At 48.0% G+C, this 15,706-nt stretch overlaps 1 protein-coding gene across 1 annotated transcript in view; it reads left to right on the top strand.

Moving 5' to 3' along the window:
• The first annotated feature begins 3,975 nt into the window (after window positions 1-3,975).
• The window catches only part of GLP2R (glucagon like peptide 2 receptor), a 38,798-nt gene continuing 27,067 nt past the window's right edge, over window positions 3,976-15,706 (top strand). The window contains exons 1-5 of the mRNA XM_067021071.1: window positions 3,976-4,601; window positions 9,351-9,457; window positions 11,432-11,585; window positions 14,090-14,249; window positions 15,298-15,358. Coding sequence (XP_066877172.1) covers window positions 4,131-4,601; window positions 9,351-9,457; window positions 11,432-11,585; window positions 14,090-14,249; window positions 15,298-15,358 — 953 coding nt within the window. The 5' untranslated portion in view covers window positions 3,976-4,130. The remainder of the gene's footprint in view (window positions 4,602-9,350; window positions 9,458-11,431; window positions 11,586-14,089; window positions 14,250-15,297; window positions 15,359-15,706) is intronic.

The following is a 15,706-nucleotide window of genomic DNA, read 5'->3' as shown; positions in this document are numbered from 1 at the left end:
CAGACAGTTAGAAAGGCTACCTGCCCCCATCGTAAAAGAGCATGCGAGATGGGGTATATATGCGTGTGGTCGTCTTTGATAAAAGCCATCTGTCACAGCACACTGACCACCTAATCACATGACATGAGCCGCTGTTGTAGATTAACCCAGGAATCTACTGTGTGTTGAGGGGGGTGTCCTTTGGTCTCTCATGGTGTTAAGGCTTCTCTTATCCCAGTCTACATTAGGTTTAGAGCATTCTAGCTAATATGTTAATAGTTTGGTCAGCGCACAGCCTCTCCTGCCTATATGCTGACTCTTTGGGTACATCCAATTTCTTTTCTTTTTTTTTTTTTTTTTTTTAAAGAAAAGAAAGGAATAAGGAGCCTTGGCCCACTGCCTCTGAGACTGGAGACTGTGGATGAAAGCTGCCTCCCCCTTGTTCTCCTGGCTTCCTTCAGATCATTTCATTCAGGCACCCGGAGGTTGACAGGACACTATAAACTCTCTCTGCCTTTTCCTGACCTGAAGGCAGTCCCAGCCTCCGAGCTATGCCCTCCTCCCTCTAAATAGTCCTTCAGCCAGGTGGGCGGCCACCAAGGCTTGACTCATTGCAGGAACCACTCCCACCTAGAGGAATCTTGCTTCCTGGGGTCAAAGCAGGGCGGCAGGTCCTCCTGGTCAGGTGCCACGCTTTGGGCAGCTCAGCCAGGTGAACACCTACACACTGGGTGCTGACACTTGACACCCAGGTCCATAGGGTGCCCCGAGCCAGCCCAGAACCCAGCAGATCTGCGTTTGCGGGGTCCCGATACCGGCAACCACCAGCAACCTGGCTCGTCACGCTGAGTGGCCCCCGAGTTCTAGCTTAATAGGGAGCCAATGGTAGGAAATGACGCTGGGTGACCGGCAGTGAGGAGCTTGCAATGCGGCTGTTTGGGGCCCAGCCTGAAACCCCTCATTTGACTCTGGGGGCCCATGAGGGTGGGGCTAATGTTTATAGTATCTCATGGCCAAGCGCCGGGGTGTAAATCATACCCTGAGCTTGAGGCGCCCAAATATTTCATAACGATCCTTGGATTAATCTTCAGACCGAGAAATCTGACCAGGTAGTGCTTACGTCCGGCACACATGACCAAGAACCTGGATCCTGCAAATCCCCTTATATCCACCGGTCATTTTGCGCATTTCATATTCCGGGTGTTCCAGGATCTAACTGGTGAAGGTTTGACAATTATTTAGTTAATTATGGGACAGAAGATGCTGGCTGAACATCCAAGTGTCCTCCTGACCCTGAGTTTCTGTGAGAGTTCAGCTCATGTAAAGTAAACCAAAATCAGCGTGACGTACACACTGACATAAAAGACTGGACCACCGCCAGGGGTCAAGCTGGGTAGACAGAGCCACGGTGCGGGGCTGCGTGAAGCATTCCTGTCCTCTCCACATGCCTCCTCATCCTTGACCCACCGGGAGAGTGCGACGCCCCTTGCTGGTCCCAGCGCAGCCTACGCCAGCTTCCGAGGCCAGGGAGGTGGGTTCTGGGCTCCATCAGTTTATCTTGTCCTCTTCCTTCCGCAGGCACGGTTTGTAACGGGACCTTTGATCAGTACGTATGCTGGCCTCATTCCACTGCGGGAAATGTCTCTGTTCCCTGCCCCTCCTACTTACCTTGGTGGCGCAAAGGTAATAAGTCTTATTTCACCAATTTCTAACATTTCCTTTATGGCTGGTCCCTCCTGGGCAGACCAGCCAAGGGGCGGTTAGAAGGCTCCAGCCAGGTTCTTTTCTCCAGCCCTCTTGTCCCACGAAAGGTCTCCTTCTAAGCTGTCAGTAACACACCTTCCTTTTCCTCCCTGCTTCTTCTCTTGTCTTTCCTGCAAGTCTTCTGCGTCTGGAGGTTCTGTTTCTATCAAGAGTCCTCTTTCCTTTGAAGAGCTGAGAGTCCAAGTCTGGCTACCACAGACTTCGCTGCAGTGAGAGGAGCAGTTATCACCGTCATGGAGAGGAGAAAGAGACGGGGGACACGACAGTGAGGCCCACGTCCCTGCAGTTCTTGCTTCTCAGATGGAGAGGAAGGCCGTCAAGACTACCCTCACCACAGCGTTGGGAGGAATTGCTGCTTTTCGGCCCCATGGGACTTGGACGGGGAATTTTACCCTTAGCTCGCCCTGAAGTGACCATTACCTAGAAGCCACCTCCACCTGCCCCAGCAGCCCAGCCTCCTGGTTGTGTGATTCTGGACGGGTGGGGAGTGAAACAATTCAAATCTAAGAACGGGCCGCTATTCTCAAGGAACATCAGTGGTTACAAAGTTCCAGGCCAAACAAAATGAGAATGAGAATGGGTTTCTTTCTTCCTTCCTTTCTTTCTTTTTTTTTTTTGACCACACCGCGTGCCTTGCAGGATCTTAGTTCCCCGACCAGGGATCAAAACCCGGGCCCTCGGCAGTGAGAGCGCGGAGTCCTAACCACTGGACCGCCAGGGAATTCCTGAGAATGGGTTTCTGAGAAGGCAAGATGGTGATAGTTTGTACTTAATTTCAGCCCAAGAAATCATCACATCGGTTAAAATTTGGTTGCAATATTTTGATGCCTCCAGTGCAAAGAGAGAGAATGTCAAAGGAAGATGCATTTCTGGATGGGAGCAGTAGTGACACAGTCTGTGGAGCTGGGGAAATCCAGTGGGAATCAGCCCAGAAGGCCTGAGGATGTGAAGCTGAAGGGAAGATACTAGAGAGTTTGCTGGACCAGCGGGGTCCGTTCAGTGGGGAGGAAAGAGCTTGCTGAAGTCAGGAGCCCGAAGGGAGGGCTTTATACGCTGAGACCTCGGGAGAGTTCCCAGAGCCCTCTAAGCTGTGGTTTCCTTGTAAAGTGAAGCGGATAACAGCCGATTCTTAAGGGCATTTTGAGGCATGAACGGGAAGGCACACATTGGGTCCACCACACAGTAGGTGCTCATAAGTGGGAGGTGAGGCCGAACCCCACTAAGGTCACACTCCTTGGATTCCTTCAGCGCTTTAAGGACCCGAAAGTCTGCGACTCCTTGAGGGCACATGGAACGGATCAACGTCGCCCAGCTCTACCGTCTACCTGGTCCTTCCCAAGAGCTAAAAACACAGGTCGATTCCACTCTAAGAGAAAACGTGATCAAAAATCCAAACTTACAAAGAAGTTGAGTTAAAGGCCTTTAAAAAAACATTTTGGGGGCTTCCCTGGTGGCGCAGTGGTTGAGAGTCCGCCTGCCGATGCAGGGGACGCGGGTTCGTGCCCCGGTCCGGGAAGATCCCACGTGCCGCAGAGCAGCTGGGCCCGTGAGCCGCGGCCACTGCGCCTGCGCGTCCGGAGCCTGTGCTCCGCAACGGGAGAGGCCCCAGTGGTGAGAGGCCCGCGTACCGCAAAAAAAAAAAAAAAAAAAAAAATTTGGGTTCTGGGCCCCTGAAATGTACTCAAGGGAGTGTGACTCCCAAAAGGTAGGAAGTTACTCTTTCCCTCGACACTGTGTGTATCAAATTTTTAGAATCCAGGTGGGGTGTCTGATGTCAGAGGAGGACGTGGCACCGGTGGACGGGTTTGGAGAAGAAAGGATGGAGCAGAGTTCTCGTGGATGAGATTTTAGAGGAAGGAGCATTAGAATATGAGAAGGGAGAGAATATACGGGCACAGAAGGCTGACCATGAGGCCGGGCCTGATCGCGAAGCAAACTGTGCTTTTTATGCTACAGGCTTTATTTCAACTTTATTTAAACTCCTCTCTGTAGAGAAAGATTTTGTGGAGCCAGTGAAGGTGTTAAGGCACGAGAAAGGACCTCATAGGGTTTGTGGTTTGGGGAGATGACGCTGGTAGCCTGTGGTTGATGAACTGAGGGGTGGCGGGGGATCGGAGAGGTGAGTTTGGAAGCTCCTGCCGTAGTCCAGAAAAAGAGAGGATGAGGACGTGGATACAGGCAGAGGCAAGAGGTTGGGAAGAAGAAGAAAGAGTAAAGAAAAATATTGGAGGTAGAAAGAGTAAAGAAAAATATTGGAGGTAGAAGAGTCAAGACTTGTCATCAGAGGCAGGAATTGAGGGACAGAGGAGAGGTAAGGCCCTGCCCAAGGCCACAGAGCTCATAGGTGGCAGAGCTGGCTTGGCCCAGCACCCTCTCTTCTTCGTGGCATGGCCTCTCGGGCATCAGGAAGCCCCAGGTCTGCGTCTCCCAGCTGGGCCACACCTTGGAGGGCTGTCACATCTCTGAGTCACCGGGGACTGTTCCAGCTCCAGGGACTCTGGGTAAACACAGCAGACATTAACGGAACATGGTTTGTTATGAGATGTAGAGGCTTCCGTGTTTTTCTTTCCATCCTAAATAAACAGCAAGGATGCTGTGAGCCCCCAGAAGGGGAAGTGAAAATTCCTTTTCCCTGGGATTTTCCACAGCTTTGCGGTGAGGCTGAGGGCCTTCCCACGTGCTCGGGGAACGGGCTGCGTGTCCTGACCTTTCCCCCAGAGCTGTGTTTACTTTCAGAGAACTCAGGAAGGGCCTACAGATACTGCCTTTCTCAGGGCACTTGGCAGACGCTGGAGAACTCCACAGATATTTGGCAGGACAACTCAGAATGCGCTGAGGACCACAGCTTCAAGCGAAAAGTGAGTCAGCTGGGCTCGGTGAGGTCGGGCCCCGGGGCCCAAACCAGCCTGTGCCGGGGTCCCCGCCAGAGGGGCCACACAAAGAGCCCGCCCCCAGTGCGCCTGCCCCAGACTCACCTGGGAGGGTCCTCCGTCACCCAACACAGCAAGCCGGGTGGCAGCCACAGCCTCTCTTCTGCTGCTGGGATGAGATGCGAACCTGTCAGGCAAGGCGCCCCGGCCCCTGTGCGTGCTGTTCCTTCCGCCTGGAACACTTGCCCCAGCTCTTCTGTGGCCTCTCCTTCCCATCAGTCACATTTCAAGCTCAATGTCTCCTTCCAAGTGAAGTCTTCCGAGGCCACCCCGTGGAGAACGGTCTCCATGGTCACTTTGTACCACTGCCCCAGCCTTGCCAGCACCTGCCCCTCCCTGACATTCTCTGGCATCTGCCCCCTCCTAGAATGTAGACTTGGTGGTGGCAGGAGACAGTGTGTCCTGAGGGACACACACCTAGCGGCCAGGGTACAAGCTCAAGGCCAAGGGCCTGGCAGCCCGACTCGCGTCCAGCGTCTTTGCTCCCTAGCTCTTTATACGCCTCCCTCCACGGCTCTGTGCCTCTGCTTCCCCGTCCATCCCCAGCAGAGTGTATTTATTGCATGTACTGTGTGAGGGTCGAAAGAGTTGATAGACATACAGTTCTCTGGAGGGAGCCTGATCCCTCGTCACCATGACGTAAGTAAGAGTGCTGGCTCCGTCACCAGGATCCAGCCTGTTTGCTGGGCAGTGAATCCTCATATCATGTCTGTGGTTCCTTCCCAGTGGGAACTGGCCCATCCTTGGCTCTCTTGTCTATCACATCTTCCCATCAGGCATGAAGAACCTTTCATCAGATCCTCTACCTCCGCAGGGAATTTTTTTTCTCAACCTCTTTTTAACTTTATTACTTGACTTGAGTTGGCAGAAGTCCGTGTTCCCTAGGCCATGCGACAGGTCACACCTCTTAAAGGTATTAAAATCATACCTGTGGTTGGGTTGGATTCAGCTTATCTCAAGGATTTGTCTGACTTTTCTCACAATGCCAAACTCATGCTAACTGCACGCCGTGAACTGGGCACTTTGTATGTATTTCTCATCTTCCCTCCTGGATGAAGCTGCTTGAGAACAATGACAGAGTCAGAGTTATATCAGAATACGTGCCGCCCCCTGGCCTAGTGCTGCTAAAGGCGCACAAAAGCCTTTACGTACAGCGGGCGCTTAGTAAATATTGAATGAATGGTTTCACGGATTCTGAGTCAGTGGGCGTGTGGTGGGGGTCTAGGTGTCAGTACTGGTGGGAAAGCTCCCCAGGTGACTCTGAAGAGACTGGCAACAGGCGGTGACGGTGACGAGGAATTCACCAGCAGGTGTGAGATGCCTGCTGCTTTTGCTCTGGGCTGAGGTCTGCCGACAGGGACAGCAAAACAAGATGGGAAAACTGCACTTTCCAAGACAGGAAGTAAAGTTTTCTCTCTTTAGAGCAGTGAGGACACGGGCACTGCCTCCCCCTCTCTGCAAATGGCCATATTTCCAAGAAATCAAATACTTAAAAAATAACTTTCTGGCCATGTTTACCTGTGTTTCTAGTAGAGGGTTGAATTTTTGCCCAAAAAAGGCCAGTGTTAGTAAATCTATGCCCTTTGGAGTTTTGGCAAACGAGATATGTTATGTTCTTCCAACTGACAACTCACTGGGGGTCCTTATGCATGTCAACTGGTGCTTTTTTAAGGAGATTGTGTGTGTGTATGTGTGTCTGTCTGTCTTTCAAAATTGTACACACTGTGTCTTTTCCGTCTTCACTGTGTGCTCATCATGCACTGTGGCCGTAACTTTTGCAGTTTAAAGTGTGACAGCAAGACTAGCACGTTTCTCTGAAATTCCACAGATAGCAGACTGGTTCTTACTGTCGATCTTAGCAACCTCAGCATGTGATTTTTTTTTTTCTTTGCTTATTAAGTCGAGAACTTTCATCTTTTCACTTAAAGGAAGCACTTTGTGGCTTCGCTTTGGCACATCCGAATTGCCAGCATCACTACTCTTTGGGGCCATTATTAAGTAAAATAAGGGTCACTTGAACGCAAGCCCTGCTGTACCAAGACAGTCTAGCTAATAACCAAGAGGGAAGTGACTAACGGGCAGGATGTGCTGGACACAGGGGTGACTTCACGGCTCAGGAAGGACAGAGCGGGGCGGTGTGAGATTTCACCACGCTACTCAGAACGGCGCACAATTTAAAATTCATGCATGGTTTCTTTTTGAAATTTTCCATGTAATACTTCTGGACCGAAGGTTGACAGCAGGTAACTGAAACCACAGAGAGCAATACTGCAGATAACAGGAAACGACTGTAAAAGAAAAAGTTGATAAATCGGAGTTTATCAAAATTTAAAACTTATGCTCTTTGAAAGACACCGTTAAAAAAAATAAACAGGCAAGCCACAAAATGAGAGAAAACACTGGCAAAACATGTATCTGACAGATTTATATCTAGACTATATAAAGAAGATTTACAATTCAAAATTAAGACCAACAATCCAATTTAAAAGACGGCCGAATATTTGGACAGATACTGTACTAAACAAAATATAGAGACGGCAAATAAGCCCACGGAGTGATTCTCAAATCATTAATCATTAGACACGTGCAAATAAAGCCACCATAAGATACTGCTACACGCCCATTTGGATGATTAAAATTTAAAAGACTGATCGTAGGAAGCGGTAGTAGACCCTCAAGCAGCTGGCACTCTGGTGGGGATGGAAATTGATACAACTTATTTAGAAAACAGTTTGGCAGTTTCTTGAGAAGTTAAAACGTACACCACGCTACCACATCATTCTCTTTCTAGATATTTATCTGAGAGAAATGAGAACCCATGTCCACGTAAAAACTTGTACAGAAATTCTCAGAGCGACTTTATATGTGAGAGCCAAACTCTGAAAACAGTCTGAATGTCCATCAGTGGGTGAGTGCATAAGTAAATTGCGGTGTATTCACAATGGAATACTACTCAGCAATAAAAAAGGAACGAGCTATTAAATTTTTAAAAATTTTAGGTTTACTCTTTATTGAGGTAATATTGGTCTACAACATTATTTAAGTTTCATGTAGACAACATTCTGTTGCTACTTCTGTATACCTACAGCGTGCTCACTACCCAAAATTTACTTTCCATCCACCGCCATATAGTTGATCTGCTTTACTCTTTACACCCTCCCCCCGCCCCTCCCCCTCTGGCAACCACTACTCTGTATATACGTGTCTGTCTTTGTTTGGTTCGATCGTTTATTTTGGTTTTTGTTTTTGTTCATTTTTTTATGTTCCACGTAGGCGTGAAATCATACAGTGTTTGTCTTTCTCTGTCTGACTCATTTCACTCACCACAATACCCTCAAGGTTCATCCGTGTTTTTGCAAATGGCAAGATTTCATCTTTTTTATGGCCGAGTAGCATTCTTGTATATATTTGCCACATCTTCTTTAGCTGTTGCTGGGCACTTAGGGTGTTTCCGTATCTTGGCTGTTGTAAGTAATGAACATAAGAGTGTATACATCTTTTTGAATTAGTGTTTTTGTATCCTTTGGGTAAATACCAAGACGTGGGATAGCTGGATCAAACGGTAGTTCTAGTCTTAATTTTTGGAAGGAATCTCCGTGCTGTTTTCCATAGTGGCTGCACCAGTTTGCATTCCCATCAACAGTGTGGGAGGGCTTGCTTTTCTCCACATTCTCACCAACACTTGTTATTTGTTGCCTTTTTGAAAACAGCCAAGGAATGAACTATTGGTACATGCTATGACATGGATCAATCCCTAAATAATTATTCTGAGGGAAACAAGCCTGACCAAAAAATAGAATACTTATAAGACTCCATTTATATAACATTTTAGACCATGCAAACCACCCTCTAAAGGCAAGCGATAGTGAGAGGGGGTGAATTACGAAGGGTCACGAGGAAACTTTCGGGAGGTGACGGAAATGTTCATGATCTTGAATGTGGTGATGAAATCCCAGATATATTCATGTCCAAATTCACCAAGGTTTATACTTTAAATATGTGCAGCTTACTGTACCCCAATTATACTTCAGTAAAGCTGATGAAAGAGTTATGCAGAGAAGTTTAGGCGTAACCTAGCAGGTAATACGTATTTACTGTGGGTTCTTCTGCAAAGATCTATTCAGAAACATAATCTTGATGGCTATATGCACAGTGGATCGAGTGAGAAGATGGGATTTCCTTTGGAAAATCACACTTAATAACAGAATTGCCAGTAAACTGACCTCTGTTCACAATCAGGGTATCCTGGGACTCGGGGAAAATATTCCAGTGTTTAAGTGGGTCTTTGTGAAAGAGATCATCTATGAAGAGTTACTTTGGAAAGGAGACATCCAGATGGAGACCTGGCCCTGTCTTCCAGGCACAGGGACCCCGATGCTCTAGGCACAGCACGCTTGGGGGCAAAGAACCTGTGTCCTCATTCCCAAGATGTCCTCTTGTCCTGGGCACAATGCTCTTATGATATCGTGAATCTCAGTGCATCACTCCTGGTCAGTGGAACCAGCCATGGAGGTGAGACCCCCGGTGGGCTCTTCACTCATGAAGGTTCCTCGAACTCTGAGATGTGCCAGAGAGCTGTGGTATCAACAGGTCGACTAGGGTTTGGGGCATGGAGAGGGGGGTGGACACCATAGCTGCCTGGCTTGGCGGTCACACCTGCTCTTTCTCTGCGTTCAGGTGGAACATCGCGCCTTGCTGTCGACCCTGCAGCTGTTGTATACTGTCGGGTACTCCCTCTCCATCGTCTCCCTCTTCCTGGCTCTCACCCTCCTCTTGTTTCTTCGGTGAGTGGAACTTCTGCTGTCACGTGTTCAGACAGGTAGCCAGGTATGTGCTCGTTGGCTCCCTTTAGAAGGCAGGAGACTGGGCTGGATGATTTCATGGCTCCTCGGAGCTGGAAGGGACCCGAGAGGGTCTCCAGTCCATCCATCCCGTTTTGTAGGCAAAGGAAGGGGATCTCAGAGGTCCAGAGAAAGACACTGAGTCACCCCAGGTCGCAAAGCACAGCTAGGACTGGAATCTGGGACTCCCAACCCTGCTTCTACCTCTTTGGGATTAGATGACCTCTGCCCAGCCCTGATCTAAATTCCTAGTTACACCCATTACTACCACAGCCCCTTCTTACCACAACTCCACCAGATGCCTTATTTTTATGGACGAGATTAAAAAACTGCCCCCAAAACAAATTGATGAGTGGGAAAGCCCGGGTTTTAATCCAGGGCCCTTGGACCCCAATTAGCCATCGATCGTATTTGAGTGCTTTCTGGGTGCCAGGCACCGTTCTAAGCACATTACCTGCATTAAGTCATTTGAGTCTCTTTCTAATCAGAATTAAGGTGAATTCCGATCCTAGGAGATTGGCCTTATTCTTACCCCATTTTATAAGTGAGTTATAACTGAAATATGGAGAGATGACATGACTGGCTCACAGTCACACAGCTGGCAAGTGATGGAGCCGGGATCGCAGCCGGGCGGTCCAGAGCCTGAGCATTTTCACTCCCTTCTACTGTCTTTCAGAATCCAAAACCTGGATGCGTTTTACTAAGTCATGTTTTTAGAAACGACCCAAGTGGGATATTTACAGACCCCCCTAGGGAGCCCTCCAAGGCTGTCTCCCGGTCTTGGTCCATCGAGGAACGTAACGGAGTGTAATGTGGCAGAATGGGTATTCGACGCAGATGTGGAGACCTGGATGCCAATTCCAGAGCAGCTCCCACCTGGGCTCTGCGAGGCCCAGGGCTGGCCCCGCCTGACCCCTCAGTCCCATGATGTTCTTGAGGTCCTAGGGCAGAGAGCGGAGTCCGGACCACTCACCCCACTGGCGGAACAATTACTGAACAACGGGAGAGAATTCCACAGCCTGTGCCCGCTGCTCTCCGTGACCTCCTCCACTCGCCTTCCCAAAGTCCCAGAACCAGGCCAGGAGAAAAATAACTGCCTGGCCCCGGAGGAAGTAACTTTAGCAGAGCCTGGGTTGACCACGTGTCCGTTTTGTCTCTGGCTCTGGGCCCCGTCTAGGGAGGAGGATGCGTGAATAGTAAAACACAAAGACCAGCTCAAACCTTTTTGGAAACTGAAAAAAGTCATAGTAGCTCTAAAGCAAGGCAGGACTGGACGGACACGTGCTGCACGGGGGCATAGGCAGGGCTCTGAGAGCACAGCGCTGGAAAAGGGTCCTCTCGCTAGAGACACCGAGGATGTAGTTCTACATCAGCTGGCACAGGAGGCTCCAGCCGGGTGAGGGAGGTCATGAGAGCTGATATTTTCCAGGCACTTAAGTGCCAGGTACTGTGTGAGCACGTTTCACCCATTAATTGGTTGAATCCTCCCGCAGCCCTTTGTGGTGAGTGCCCTTGTTCCTACAGGGAGTAGAGTCCCGGAGAGCCATATATTGACTTCAGAGTTTCTGGGTCTAAATCTCAGCTCTGCCACTTACTGCTCTGGGACTTTGGACTTAAGCTTTCTGCCTCAATTCCCCCATTTGTAACGTTGGGAGCTGTAAGTCCCCACAAGCAAATAGCTTGGAACATAGCCAGGCACGTTGAGCACGCTACAGACGATAGCTGCTACTCGCTCCAGCTTACACGTGAGGAAAGTGAGGCCCCGAGAGGAAAGGTCCTTTAAGCCAGCTCTCCAGCCTTGGAGACTGCACTCTGGACCCGCGCCCTTCGGTGGCAGATGCACGGGTTTCAGGCACACACCTGTTGGTCTGAGCCGTTCTTTTCGGAGGGAAGACACTCGGTTTTCTCCTTGCACAGAAAACTCCACTGCACACGCAACTATATCCACATGAACTTGTTTGCCTCTTTCATCCTGAGAGCCCTGGCTGTGCTGGTGAAAGACGTCATCTTCTACAACTCTTACTCTAAGAGGCCCGACAGTGAGAAAGAGTGGATGTCCTACGTGTCAGAGGTATGTCCTTCCTTACCATTGGCCTCGACCTGGTAGATTCAACACTGGGAACTGCAAGAAGGTGAGGCTGGGGAGGAGAGAGAGAGATAAGGCGGCGTCAGTCTCTCTGGTTAGAGATGCATCACCTAACTTAAAAAAAAAATTCAACCTCCCGAGAATGGGGCAGGTAAAGGAAATCAGGAGCGGAAAATTTCACTGAGAGGCTGCTTTATACCCAATGGGTGGAAAATTTCTTCACCCGTAGACAAAAGAAATGAACCAGATCAACCTTTTAAAATTATTACTGAGTTTTACAGCAGTAAAGCTTGTCTACATCTGTTGAGATAGTTTTTCCTTTATCCTGTTAATAATGAATGCAGTAACCTCTCAAACTACCTTGCACCCCTGGAAGAAACCCAGCTAGGTCCTGATATCGTAATCTCTCTCCCCTCCTGCTGGACCGCTTGCCGACACTGTGTATCGGTTAGCAGTTCCTCATCCACATTCAGGAGTAATTTTCTTTTCTTGTACAGGCATACCTTGGAGATGCTGTGGTTTGGTGCCGGACCACTATAGTAAAGCAAATATCGCAACAAGGCAACTCACGTGAATTTTTTGGTTTCCCAGTGCATATTTGTAGTGAGGTGGATGGACCTAGAGTCTGTCATACAGAGTGAAGTAAGTCAGAAAGAGAAAAACAAATACCGCATGCTAACACATATATATGGGATCTAAGAAAAAAAAAAAAAAAAAAGAAGAAGGTCATGAAGAACCTAGGGGTAAGAAGGGAATAAAGACACAGACCTACTAGAGCATGGACTTGAGGACACGGGGAGGGGGAAGGGTAAGCTGGGACGAAGTGAGAGAGTGGCATGGACACATATACACTACCAAAGGTAAAATAGACAGCTAGTGGGAAGCAGCCGCACAGCACAGGGAGATCAGCTCGGTGCTCCGTGACCACCTAGAGGGGTGGGATAGGGAGGGCGGGAGGGAGACGCAAGAGGGAGGAGATATGGAGATGTACGTGTGTGTATAACTGATTTACTTTGTTATACAGCAGAAACTAACACACCATTGTAAAGCAATTATACTCCAATAAAGACGTTAAAAAAAAGTTATGCATACACGATACTATAGTCTGTTAAGTGTGCAATAGCATTGTGTGTAAGAAAATAATGTACACACCTTCATTTAAAACTGCTTCATTGCTAAAAAATGCTAAGCATCATCTGACAACATGGGGTTGCCACAAACCTTCAGTTTGTAAAAAACACAGTATCTGAGCAGCCCGATGAGGCCAAGTACAATATACGAGGTATGTCTGTACTGCCTTTATCAGGTTTTATCAGGTACTGCCTTTATCAGCGTAAAGTTTACGCTGACTTTTCAAGACAAATTATCTCTTTCTCACTTCTCTGGAAGAATGTGTTTAAGATGGGTATTATTTCTTCCTTAAATGTTGGATAGATTTTTACCCTAGCGAAGCCATTTGGGCCCAGAGCTTTCTTTATTGCAAGGCTTTTAATTATGGATTAATTAGGACTGTTACATTCAGATTTTCTATTTCTTCTGGTGTCAGCTGTAGTAATGTGTCTTTCTAGGAATTTGTCTACACTTCATCTAGCTTTTCAAATTTATTGGCATGTTGTTTATCTTCCCTTAAGATCTTTTTAAGGTCTGTTACATCTCTCATGGTATTCCTTTTCTCATTCCTGATATTGATTATTTGTACCCTCACTCTCTTTTCTCCCCCCTTGATAATCCTTGCTAAAGTTTCTCAATGTTACTGGACTTTTCAAAGAACAAACTTTTGGCATTGTTGATTCTCTGTATTTTATGTCCTCTATTTCACTGATTTCTGCTATTATCTTGATTATTTCCCCCCACGTACTTTCTTTGGCTTTATTTTGCTGTTCTTTTTCTGACATTTTTGACATATTTAAGGTAAGTGACTTTCAGCCTTTTTCTTTCTTAATAAATGCACTTGAGTTGGCAACTTTCATTCTAGTTGTAAAATTCATCCTAGCTGTATGCCCCAAGTTTTGCTATGCAGTGTTCTCCATACATTCAGTTTAGGAATAATTTCCAATTTCTATTATCATTTCTTCTTTGATTCATGAATTATTTAGAAGTCTATATCCTCATTTCTAGTCATATGAAGATTTTTAAATTATTGATACCTTGCTTAATTGAACTGAGATCAGAAGACATACCTTTCAGTGCTTTCTTTTTTTAATTAAAAAAAATTTTTTTCAGTGCTTTCTTTATGGAAATTTCTGATGAGGAATTCTCCTTGTCTTTGTCTAAAAATGTCTAGGATGTCAAGAAGCTGGGCTTTAAAACCTACATGAAGCCCCTATATTTTTATATTGTTGCCAGCCTCTCTGAGATGGCCAGCAAGGGTTTGGGAGAGAGGGGAGTCCAGAGGGAGGGGCTGCGCATGTGGAAGCCCTTCTCCACCCTGGTGGGGTCCAGATGCTGAGGGAGCTTGGACTCACCCGCATGTGCTCTGTCCTCTGCAGGTGTCCACTTCCTGCCGCTCGGCCCAGGTTCTCCTGCACTACTTCGTGGGGGCCAATTACTCATGGCTGCTGGTTGAAGGCCTTTACCTCCACATGCTCCTGGAGCCCATAGTGCTTTCGGAGAGGCGACTGTGGCCCAGATACCTGCTGGTGGGTTGGGGTGAGTGACCCGGACCCCCAGCCTCTTCTCCTCGGGACCTATCAGAACGTGGGAGCCCAACAGAGCTTTTGGTTGGAGCTAGGGACCAACTGGAGCGAGGTTTCTGGGACAGATAGCCCCTCAATCACAAGAGACTCTGAAAAGAGGGGTGGGTGGGTGTGAGTGTACATGCATGTAGACATAAGTGCTGTAGACCCAATGCACACATTCGAAACTTGGGAAGGCTCTGGTAGCATCAGATGACGTTCCTCCTACCCTGTCCCCAATTGCGTTCATCTACTAGGGCTGCCGTAACAAAAGACCATAGTCTCTGTGGCTTGAAACACAGATGTTTATTTCTGGAGGCTGGGAACTGTGAGATCACAGTGCCAGGATGGTTGAGTTCTGATGAAGGTCCTCTTCCCGGCTTGCAGACAGCTGCCTTCTTGCTGTAGCCTCACATCATGGCGGGCGGAGAGAGAGCAAGGGAGAGGAAGAGAGCTCTCTGGTCTCCTCTTATATGGACACGAATCCTATCACGATGACCACCCCTACACACACACACACACACACACACACACACACACACACACCTCATCTAAACCCAGTTACCTCCAAAGGGCTCATCTCCAAATGTCATCACGTTGGGGGTTAGGGCTTCAACATATGAATTTGGAGGGGACACAAAACATTCAGTCCATGTGCCAACTAAGTCTCCAAGATGAGGTCTGGAACCCCTGTTGCCACAAACTCTTGGGGAAGTCGAGGCTGAGGCATTCAGAGGGCATAACTTTGGCCGGTGATTCAGGAGGTTTGATAATTGTCTTTGGATTTACTCTAAGCTGCTCTGTGACACGTGGCAAATCTGTCCTCCTCTCTGCGTCCTGGTTTCTCAAGCAATCAATGGCCCCGTGCCACTGTAGGCCTCTCCAGCTCTCACGGTCCACAGTTCTGTGATGTTTGGGTTTTTATAAGTTTCAGCCAGTTGTGCTTGGCCCGTCAGGGTAGCGTAGGCGGCAGGCAGGTTTGGTCAGCCAGCCCTTGACTCCGTCTCCGTGTTTCCTCCCAGCTTTCCCGGTGCTCTTTGTCGCACCCTGGAGCATCGCCCGTGCTCAGCTGGAGAACACAGGGTAGGTAATTTACCTCTTTTTACATTTCCATGAGCTAGCCATTCCCAGATAGGCCCCACTATAAGGAAATATACTAGTTTCCCAAAGAGAATATCCACTCCCTTCCTTTTTGGCCATCCAGGATATACTTAAGTACGTAGATAAAAGAATCAAATACCTTTCTTGTAGAAATTAGTCTTATTAATTTAGTTACACATGCAAATAAGCACAAAATTAGCACAAATCAGTACAAAAATTGGCTGCTTAGGTTAGCAGCGACCCTGGGTATATACAAATATAGGTACAAGAATGGTTATTGCATTCACAGTGGGGGGAAAAAGGCAAAACCAATCAAACAAAAAAACCCCT

This window comes from Kogia breviceps, chromosome 19 (genome assembly GCF_026419965.1).
Source record: "Kogia breviceps isolate mKogBre1 chromosome 19, mKogBre1 haplotype 1, whole genome shotgun sequence".
Lineage (NCBI taxonomy): Eukaryota > Metazoa > Chordata > Mammalia > Artiodactyla > Physeteridae > Kogia > Kogia breviceps.
Note: the sequence above shows the minus strand (reverse complement) of the source record. Positions and strands in the feature narration are given on the sequence as shown.